The sequence below is a fragment of the Tubulanus polymorphus genome, chromosome 1, assembly GCF_964204645.1.
Source record: "Tubulanus polymorphus chromosome 1, tnTubPoly1.2, whole genome shotgun sequence".
In the NCBI taxonomy this organism is placed as follows: Eukaryota; Metazoa; Nemertea; class Palaeonemertea; order Tubulaniformes; family Tubulanidae; genus Tubulanus; species Tubulanus polymorphus.
Genome location: NC_134025.1, coordinates 17,492,551 through 17,503,892, shown reverse-complemented (window position 1 = coordinate 17,503,892; position 11,342 = coordinate 17,492,551). Strand labels below are relative to the sequence as shown.

The 11,342-nt window shown below is 33.4% G+C and overlaps 1 protein-coding gene across 1 annotated transcript in view; it reads right to left on the bottom strand.

The window, feature by feature from the left end:
* Window positions 1-1,231: 1,231 nt before the first annotated feature.
* LOC141913226 (arginase-1-like) overlaps window positions 1,232-11,342 on the bottom strand; it is a 35,332-nt gene continuing 25,221 nt past the window's right edge. Inside the window, exons 4-10 of the mRNA XM_074804699.1 lie at window positions 4,818-4,877; window positions 3,576-3,688; window positions 2,525-2,666; window positions 2,308-2,434; window positions 2,035-2,196; window positions 1,858-1,937; window positions 1,232-1,788 (exon numbers count right to left, since the gene is read on the bottom strand). Of these exons, the coding sequence (XP_074660800.1) occupies window positions 1,562-1,788; window positions 1,858-1,937; window positions 2,035-2,196; window positions 2,308-2,434; window positions 2,525-2,666; window positions 3,576-3,688; window positions 4,818-4,877 (911 nt within the window). The 3' untranslated portion in view covers window positions 1,232-1,561. The remainder of the gene's footprint in view (window positions 1,789-1,857; window positions 1,938-2,034; window positions 2,197-2,307; window positions 2,435-2,524; window positions 2,667-3,575; window positions 3,689-4,817; window positions 4,878-11,342) is intronic.

Below are 11,342 nucleotides of genomic sequence, written 5' to 3'. Positions count from 1 at the left end.
CATATATACCTGCTGCGCGTGTGATATTAGGTATCAAGCTCTGCATTCCTCATTTCTACATCTAAGAGTGGGTTGTTATACAATAGACCATTTCTAAGTCGGATACTTTGGGACCGGCACAATTTTGAGTTAGAAAGTGGAATTTTCGCCGGTTTCCCCCAAAAGTCCAACAGATTTTTCCCTTCATAATCTTTAAAATTATAATTCATTTATAAAACAATATTATGCTGGAGAGACAGGAAGATCCCCGGGACAGTTGACCGACGAAAAGTTCGTCAACCGGAGACAAAATTTTATTCAAGTTGGTCAAAATTGATGAGTGGGAAAATAAATAGATAATGAATAGTGCCCTATACAAGAAAACTCTCATTTTCTCTTTTTCTGGTTTAAGCTCTTTTTCTGTTGAAATACTCAATGTTTATCTATGTGCATCTATACCCGTGGATGTTGTTATAATATCGATAGATGTCGCGTATATTCAGCGATAAGGTCACGACGAATGGTAACAAAGTATAGTTTACACTTAAGGAGCTAACCAGATCCGGTCTAAATTTTTGACTGGTCTTAATCTGTGTGTGGACAGAAACTGGTACCAGGTCCAGTCTAAATCGTAATCCTGAATCTGCGGTAGATATCGCGACCTCTGCGGTAGAGTGTGAGTTCAGTTCATTAAGTTTTAAATGCTTTTTTTTACCGTTTATGTAATTAATTTCAGGTACTGTTTTTCCTCCCTATACCATGGAAATGTTTGGAGTGTAACAAATTTTCGTTTTCGCATTCGCATTCGTATGTCGCAATCATCATCCGTTTTACTTCCGTGTTTTGAATCGTGTTTAAACGACACTTTGCGTTTCAGTGATAGAGTATGATCGAATTCGCAAAAATGTCTAAACCTGACAGAGGATCGAATTGGTCAAATGAAGAATGTCTTGCTCTGCTGGAATCTGGAAATTAGACTTCATACAGGCCCAGTTTATTGTTTAGTAGATGGCGACATCTTGTGGACCCGGTAACAGGTGATTCTATCAACGCGTGTCAAAACGCCGTGTGAACGCTCACATTTGGTCCGGACCAGGTACGGACCCATTTAGACCGGTATAACTAGTTGTCGTGTGAACGCGGCTTAGATCACAGCATATATGACACATCACATATCTAGATCTACCATGTTGACCACATGTAGGAAAAATAACATTCATAATATTTGCTATTGAATTTAATCTATTGTCGATTCGGTTGTAGTTGTATTTCAAATAAGTAAAATAACGTACTAACGATGCAGCCTCGGAGTAAAATGTTGCTTTTTGAAGCAAAAAGGCTCCGAAACTTAGGCAAAGATTTTACCCAGCACCATATAAAACAAACGCTAAAATGCAAAACTGTTGATATATGAGATATAAAATGCGCCATGGTGGCAATTTAACACAGCACCATAAAACTGAAAAAGTATGGTGGCAATTTAAACACAGCACCATAATACCAAGATGGTGGCAATTTACCACGGCACCATCAGATCTAAGAATGAACAAAAGAAAAGGGAACAACATTGTGCGTTTTAGAATTAGTCGAGTCTAGCTGGTGGTTTGAAGTGTACTGGAAGTGTACCAGACCGCCGTTTTCCCATTCCCGTAAGAATCATTTCATTCGCTGCCCAAACTGTACGCTGAACGTCTTGTTGGGTTCCAATATTAGGATTCACCTCCATTAAATCCATAACCGCAAGTCTACCTGTCTTTGCCACTGTTTCCATTATGAAGTAACCGTCTCGCATCGTTAAACCTCCTGGAACTGATGAAAGATGTCATATAATACAAGGGTTACACGAGTTAAAAATGGGCCATCCGATCATCCACATACCCGGTGTTCCAGTACTCGGTGCAACGGTCACTGGATCAAGCGCATCAATGTCAAAACTCACGTGGATGCGTCGCTCATTGCTCGAAGAAGAGAAATTATGAAATTATTCATTCAGTCCTAATGCAAATAAACGTACGGTAAGTAGAAATATGGTTACGCACTAAGTTAGTAGCTTACTTCGGATTTATTACATCTAACGCTTGCTTCACGATTGGTCCCAAACCGTATATATCAATCTCTTCCATTGTGAATGCACATATCCCCAAATGATCGAGAAAGTATCGTTCAGCAGGGTCGACATCTCGAAGACCTATATATGCCAGATTCTTGACGCTAAGGCTGTAAGAACAGGCTAAGAGTTATGAATATAATTATAATTATTATTATTATTCGTTAAAGGTGCTGCATAGCGCAAGTTTCATGAAATAAATCGATTCCTGTTTAACTTACCAAGGCTTGCACCAATCAATCGGGTTTGATTGTTTAGATAAGTAAGGTTCCATCTCGTGAAGTAAAAAGGCTAACGGCATTCCGTGCATGTTGCCGGAAAATGAAGTATGTGGCGTGTTCAAATCGGCTAAGATATAAAAAGTGCGAATGAGTTAAATTGAAACACCACCTCTACGCAACTCAATTATCCATCTATAAGGAACGACAGAATTCCTACCATGTGCATCTATCCAAAGGACGCAAATATCCGAATTTGCCTGTGCGTGTCCATGGATACTGCCGATTGTTCCAGAATGATCACCACCAAGAACGATCGTATGGTCATATGCATTGACGGAGGCTTCAACTTGCTTCGAGACCTGATATTTAATTTTGCACACAAAAATGAGGAAGGGCATAAGATATCGTCAAAAAACCAGTTTCCACAAATTGACAACCAGAATATTAAGTAATCATCTCATGATTAAAAATATACGACCCTGCACCCAGTTTCACGCGAGTTGTCTGTAGGTTCTTCCAGAACATCTGACAGAACTAGATGGAACTTGGAACTGGTTCATTGATGGGGACCTGTGTATTCATATGCGTTTGAAAAATTTACGAATACTTTTCTCGAAAGCAGAAAAAATTGGGAATCTGCTACCCCGCCAGATGGCGTTACGAGCAATCGGTCTTACGTTGTAAAAATTGGTTCATTTTCAATGAACTTTGAACTGAATTTTTAGACACCCAAATATCATACCAAATATATAATAGATTCATTTTTCGACTCAGATATCGATATAGATTTCATTGATAATTGATTATTTGAGAAAGATTCATTCAGTTTTAATTGAGATGTAGAAGAAATCGAACGCGGAAGACTAATTAACTTCTAGCGAGCCTGGTTGATCCTAGCCTTCTCGCGAATAACGACAAAAGTGACACGTAATTTTGTCCATGATAAGTGAACACTAGTGTGTTTAGTAAATGCCATTTGGTTCTTGGGTTCCGATATTTGCTATGAAATCAGGGTAACATGTGCTCAGATTTTCCTTAAAGGTTGCATTATGATACCTGCCATTCTAGGTGCTAACAATAAGTAGTCGCATAGAAACTACTGGTAACTGAGCTCATTAAGATAAATGGGAAATCCGACCTGGTATGAACAGCAACCAACTTGAAAATAAAAGGCAAATTTGCTGCAGTTTCCCTTTCGGTAAAGGAAATATTTTGTATGACCTCACTTTTAACTTAAACATTACGCACGTGACATCCAACATAATTACCTTATGGCACGCGGAAGCGACTTTATCAACATTTTTTGCAAAACTCTTCTCGTCTTTCTTGCAGAAACTGTCGAAATGGAATTGAAGGTCACCAAAGTCAGCGACTTCCCACCCTTAAAATCAAAATAATAACGTTTTAGTCGCAATGTTGACATTTTGTTTCAAAAGGTCGATAGCTGCGAGTTTCTTTGGTAACATTTATGTGGTATCTCAACTCAAGCACAAGCACAAACGCCAACGACTTCTTCTGAACGGGTCACCTTTTATTCATCAGAACAGCGGCTGACAGCCATCTTAAATTACATCATCAATTACCACCGATAGGGCGCAAAGCCGTATATAACATTGTATTTACTCATTAATCTCAATTGTATTAACCCATCAATCTCAAATACACTATAATTTGCAAATGCCCCGATGCGTTTCCGTACCAAACAGACCGTGTGCATTACTGCGCATTTTTAGCTCTCGAGGAACGAGAGAGCTATTACGAGCGTGTCGGTATCGTATTGTGTATGTTTACCGCGAACCAAAGCACACCATTTTTACAGTCATTGAATTATCGAAAGATCCGATAAATGAGGTTAAATTCGCTGCAAAAATAGATCCGGCAATTTGTATTCAAGATTATTTCCGATTATATTGGGTTGAATGGTGATAGAAGTTGATATTGAAAAGATTTTTGAATAATATTTTATTAATAATTTATTCGGATAGATTTATTTTACGAGGTGAATTACTATGCGGATGACTACATCACTCGGGTGTGAACGGGCACCTTGCACCAAGGGTCGGTACCGTAGCAGTCTTAAATTCCTTGTTTTTTGCTGGGAAAATCAGTGGGAGTCTTTAACTTCGAAAGGTTGGCAGACAATGTCATTGAAAGTCCTAATTTTTACAGGCAGACCGAAATTATCACCGAGTTGTATGACAGTGTGGCGTGTGTTTATTCATTTACTGCAGACGTATTGCGTAGCAGATAACTAGCATCTCACACTGTACACACTACAGTGACATAGTTGCATAGGCTCATATTGATGCGCGCGTTATGAATACGCGCGTTTTTCATACAGTGAAATAAGTTTTTTGAATGAAGTTAACTTTATCATAGATTTTCATTTAAGTTATTATCGGTCACAATATTACTAAAAAGACTTTGAAAGTGATATACATTGGTTTGTCGATCTTTTTGTACTATAACCGGCCATAACAAATCGATCTGACGTATTTGTTCCTGCCTACCACTGTCTTGAGGCGCCCAGTTCCACCGTAGTGTCAAGGGCAGTTGTGAAGCGAACAGATCTGCATAATTAAAAGAGTAAGAATGATCAATGTAATATGTTTTCATTGATATTATTTAAAAACACTTTGCCTCGAGAGCACAGGACCGTTGGTCCTCTAGTCTGGTTTAAGCGCTGGCGTATTTACACGGTATTTCTGTTCAATGAAGCACAGGAATTTGAATGGAGACATGTCTTATAATTCATAAACGATATTTTTCACACTTCGATGATCCGCCATGTTATACTTGTATAATTAATTTCCCTACGATACAATGCACTTATAATAATAATAATAATAATGATCTTTATTTTTCAAAGAAATTGAGACAATTTATAATATGATATACATATAAAATGTAAATACAAGTAAAAAAATGTGTGCCAATATCAAATGAAGGAACCCAGTGAAGCAAATGCTTATTTGTTTGGGCACCCACAATACATACACCCATTCTTCACAAGGATGCAAACATTCACAGATTCACACATAATGTACAGTAAACATGCTTCAGACAAATAATTGTTTGAAATTCAGTATTTTAAGAGTTTATTACTGCTGAATGACTGTTTCAAGGAATTTTGTGTTTTGTTTTTTTCTTTTTAATTTAAGGTTGTTTTTGGAATTTTACCACATTATTAGAATTAAGTTGAGGAAACTTTTATTATATGTGCTTTTCTTATGGTGATCAATTCGGCGATGATTGTGCTGACGAGTATTGTATTGATGATATACAGAATTGTTTTGAAATAAGTCTATGATCGGTGTTGGTAGTTCATTGTTGATATGCGTGTTTAAGTATTTCTAATTGGATCATGTCTTGGAATTTTAGAATTTTTAAATTGGAAAGATTGGATCTGTGGGGCTATTGTATACCGATTTAGAAGTAATTCGAACGGCTTTTCTCCGTAATTTTCTAATCTGGACAGGTTTCTATACAGGTTTTGTTTAAGATAAGAGGACCCCATGAGATCAGTGAGTACGTAAACTGGCAATGGATATAACTGAAATAAAATTGTCTTAAACAATATGTAGGTACTTAATGTTTAACAGAGTTAAGTAGATAAATTTGACTAGCTATTTTGGTGCAGATTTTATTACTAAGTGTAATTTCAAATCAAGAAACTCGTCAAAATGTATTCCAAGGAAGCATGTTGAGGATACTAAATTATGTTCCTTGTTGTCTATCGTATAATCTTGATTCTCAATGTTTCTAATTCTATTTGGTTAATGTCTATTTCATACACGAAACTCTGCAAATTTAGCAACGCTTATTTCTGCTTACGAGTCGACCCGATAGTTCGGGAACTAGCTCATTCGATATAGATGGCTAAGACTATGATTTTTCAGTTGACGATAATATTTATTCCAGATACACTTGGTACGTGTCTGATTTTGATACTGACTCCATGGCTGACTTCCCGAAAGTTTTAGATTGAATGAATAAATCTGAGTGACTCAAGTGATGATTCTTCTGAATCTTACATGTTATGTACAATATTGGTTACAAAAAGAACAAACAGACTGAGAGAGACGTGTGACTCTTTCTGAGCACGGATTAACGGATTACTTAACAAACAAATGAGCAGATAGTTATGGTTAAGATAAGATAATAAGACTTATCATACAATAATATCAAAGTAAAAAAGGCTTTGTTATATTCTCCCTAACTACGTTTGGAAAGTTTTCGTCCTGGAAAATTTAAGAAATATAATAAGTTGAATATGGAGACTGCTTGTTAAATATGAATGAGACTAGATGACATTTCATTAATGAGAAAATTGAAGGAATTAAAATAAGGAAATAATAGGAGGTTTCCAGTTACCAAGCGCCATTTTGAGGCGGTCCCAGAGGTTGCACAGATGTTAACATCTTTTAAACTAAAACCTTTTGCGCGAATCATTGTAGTCAATCCCCGATTGCCTCAAGTCATGTATCGTTAGAAAGGTGACAATTTCTATTTTCTGATGGTGTTAATTTCATTTTACGTCACTTTTAGGAAGGCGCCTCAAGAAAATTGGTAATTTTGTGTTTTTGATTGTAACTTTTTCATGTTTTGAGATACAATGTAGAATTTTTCATTGAAGATAGATTCATGCGCAAAGCACGCGCGAGTGGTTGACCGTCGATTTTCTGCATACGCGTATTGCGCTATTTTTATGGCAATTTAGATTTTAAATATTTTTTTTTAGATTAGAATCATCGTTTGATTGTTTCCATGTTGAATTGGGGGTACTTGGTGTCTCCCCAGCGTAATCAGATTAGCAACGATGTTTGAAGTTCACAACGACCGCTTGTTTTTATTGAAAGACTGCATCTTTGTGTTAAAGTCGTGTCACCTAGTAACGGTTATCCTCTATTCTCTGATCAACACTGCCGCGCTCGGTCCCATGTTTAGCGTTCGACGATTTAACATTCTAGGTGAGATAAGACAAGTTTCTTGACATTTTCTTCTGGACTAGGTCCAATCCCAATGCAAAGTATCTGATTTTAATCTAAAAAATCTTTAGAATTTTAAAAATTGCCATAAAAATAGCTTAACCCGCTTATGCTGAAAATCGACAGCCAACCACTCGCTTTGCGCTTAACTTAACAGGTGACCGTGCGCGTTTCTATGGAGATAGTTTTACGATATAAAAAAACTGTATCTTCAATGAAAAGTTTTACATCATATCTCGAAACATGAAAAAGTTACAGTCAATGACACAAAATTACACATTTTTGAGGCGCCTTCCTAAAAATGACGTATATTTTTTAAACTGTAACTGGATCGAGTATGAAGTATGGTAATATAGTGCCTCATTGGAAAGCTTAAGATAAAATGAATAAGTGATTCGGTTCGTAGTTCTGTATTTGATTATAACATCGGTAATCCCGACATTCCGACACTCCTGACATACCGGCAATCCGACAATCCCGACATACCGGCAATCCGACAATCCCGACATACCGATCCCAGCACCTCTACAAGGCATTATTAGGAACCGAACGCCCCACAATCCCGGCACCTCTGTGCAGGGGAATATTGGGAACCGAACGCTTCACGATCCCAGTACCTCTGTGCAGTGGATAGTAGGAACCAAACACCCCACGAACCCAGCAACCTCTGTACAGGACAATACTAGGAACTGAACGCCCCTGTAGGGATTGCTTGTATGTCGGAGTGCCGGTAAGCCGATATTCCGGATTGCCTGTATGTCGGGAGTGCCGGTATGTCGGATTGCCAGTATGTCGGGAGTGTCGGATTGTCGGTATGTCCGGGAATGTTAAGATTGGCAGATCTTCGGTCAGCATTGTCCGTATTGATACGTCAGGTAAAAAGGCCATTGGACTACTTTTCCATATTTTTTACTTGAGCCCTGTAACTGTATCCAATTGTTGTAGCCAAGAAAAAATGAGTAATTGGGAATGTGTTAGTAGAAAAATAAATTCTTGCACGCTCGAATTTATTTTTCTACTCACTCGACTCAACCTTTGACCTGAACCAACACATTCCCAATTACTCGAATAATTCCATATATATATATATATATATATATATATATATATATATATATATATATATATATATATATATATATATATATATATATATATATGAATAACATATAAATGAATAACATATATAAATGAATAACTTCTAAAATCAATTTTGATAAAAAATATGTTATTAAAATGGAGAGTAAACAAATACACAGTGAATTCTTAAATAGAATTAAAGATACTACAAATGTAAAATCTGTAGATTATAAATTTGAAAAATTAAATGAATTAACAATTCATGAGAAATATTTGATTACTAATATTGAAAAAGTTACTAATAAATATGGAGATAAATTAGTTATCCACTTAGAATATGAAGGATTAAAAGGAAATAAATATAAATTCAGAACATATTTACCAGATAGATTTCATAGATTATCTAGTGAAGATATTGAAGAAATATGTTCAGGTGATTTCTATTTCATATACAAAGGTAAGAATGAAAAAGGGCACTATGATATAGATTTTGAATAATATAAAATCAATTTTAATAAAAAATTTCATATTAAAATGGAAGCAAATAAGAAGTACTACTGTCCAACATGTAAAATCAAAAAGCAAGATATAATAAAACTAAATCTCACTTAGAGAATAAATTAAAGTTAGAGTATAGAGATGATATATTAGAAACTAAATTAGAAGAATTAAAGAATGAAAAAGAAATATATAAATGTGATACATGTAATCAATCATTCAGTGATAAAAGGTATTATAAAGAACATTTAAAATCTAAAAGTCATATTAGAAATATTGATAATGATATTTTAGGTGAAGATTATTTTGATAAAGATATTAATAAGAAACAAAGCACGATTAAAAGAATAAAAAATAAATTAAATAATAAAAGACCATACATGGAAGGTGTTAGAAATTATATTAATTCATTAGATAATAAAAAAGATATTGAAATAACCGAAGCATTTAAAAGTGATATTGGACCAGCTGCTATCGAGTTTAAATTTCATAGAGGTAAAACATTAGATGAAAATAAAAAACATTTGGAAAATATGAAAAATATTACAAAAATAATTACAGACGTAGAATATCCTAAAATTAGTATATCAGTTAAAGTTAAATTTATGAAAACCATATATATATATATATATATATATATATATATATATATATATATATATATATATATATATATATATATATATATATATATATATATATATATATATATATATATATATATATATATATATATATATATATATATATATATATATATATATATATATATATACATTCTCATTCACAACATATTATTTCAAAACAACATATAAATGATAAATTAAATAAATGTTATAATGAAAAAAAATTAGATAGAAGAGAAATACTTTGAAGGATCTGGTTTAATATTTGGTGAAATAATATTTTTGACTTTGTGTACAATACAAAATATAATAAATTAACTAAATCAAAACCAATTGATGGAAATAATTTATCATATTATGAAGATGATAATATAAATGAATCAAGTTATATTAAACTACCATTTAGAACTAATGCTGTTATAAATGTACAAAATGAAGATGATAAATGTTTTCTATGGACAATTATAAGTTGCTTACACCCGGTTGAAGATTATAATCAACATACCTATAGACTAACACATTATACACCATTTGAAAATAATTATAAGATAGATAATTATCCTGTTAGAATTAAAAATATCCCAAAAATAGAAAGAGATAATAATTTAAAGATAAATGTACTTGATTTTATCAAATTACCAAAAACAAAAGGTTATGATATTAGAAATTATACATTAGAACCTTTATACCTATCAAAAGATTATGATTCAAATGATGTTATAGATATATTATATTATGAGAATCATTATATGTGGATAAAATGTATTGATTAATTTTTTGAATCAGAAAATGATTATACTCGTAAAATATATCTTTGTAGAAAATGTATAACTAAATTCAGTAATGAAAGTGCGTTATTAAATCATAAACAATTATGTGATAATCATGATTATTGTAAAACGATTTTACCAAATGAAAAGGATAAGATATTAGAATTCCAAAAATATGATTACAAGAATAAAGTACCATTTTTGATACATGGAGATTTTGAATCACTAAATAAAGAATTAAATGATCAAGATACAAAAGAAATATATTATAAAAGAAAGAAATTAAATTCTAATGGAAACGATTTTTCAGAAGAACCACCAATAACAAATACTATTAAAACGATTCATCAATCAAACTATTAGATACAAATATAGAAATTATAATGAGCGAAGAGGATAAAGAAGAATTTGAGTTTGCAGATAAATGTTATTATTGTTGTTGTAACCGTTACAACAGTTTATCAAAGCCAGATGGCTATAATGCGCGTGGACCTGGTTGCCACCGAGATCCCGTGTGAACTCGCTTATCATAATCGTTAACACTTGTATAATTTTTGTTTTTAACTAGTTTAAGACTGTGCCTGTTCTCTCGTTTGTATATTTTGTCCTTTTTATGGTAACATTTCGACAGTTTGTAACATTCTCAACAGATTGTAATCATAATTAGTTCCCAGCCTGATTTTGTATAAAAGCCGTAACAAATATCCTGTAAAATCAGTTCATCTATGCAAGCCTGACTGTACACGTCTCTCCGCTAAATAAATCGCTATAGTCTGAAGAAAAGTCTTAAAGTTAGTCATTTCATGACAAAAGGAACGGGACGACGTAAAAAACATATAAACATTAATTAGATGTAATTTTGATTTATAATGAATATTTTCATCAACAGGCTCAATTTTTTATTACAATATTGACACGTTTTCTTTCTTTCTATTTCTTCTAATTTCTTTTCATTTTCTTCTAAATCCCTTTCATCTTCTATATGCGCCTGAGATTTTTTATGTTTAGAAAAATTACTTTGAGAAATATCTAAATTACAAATGTTACAATGTTTTTTAGAATCCTCAATTATT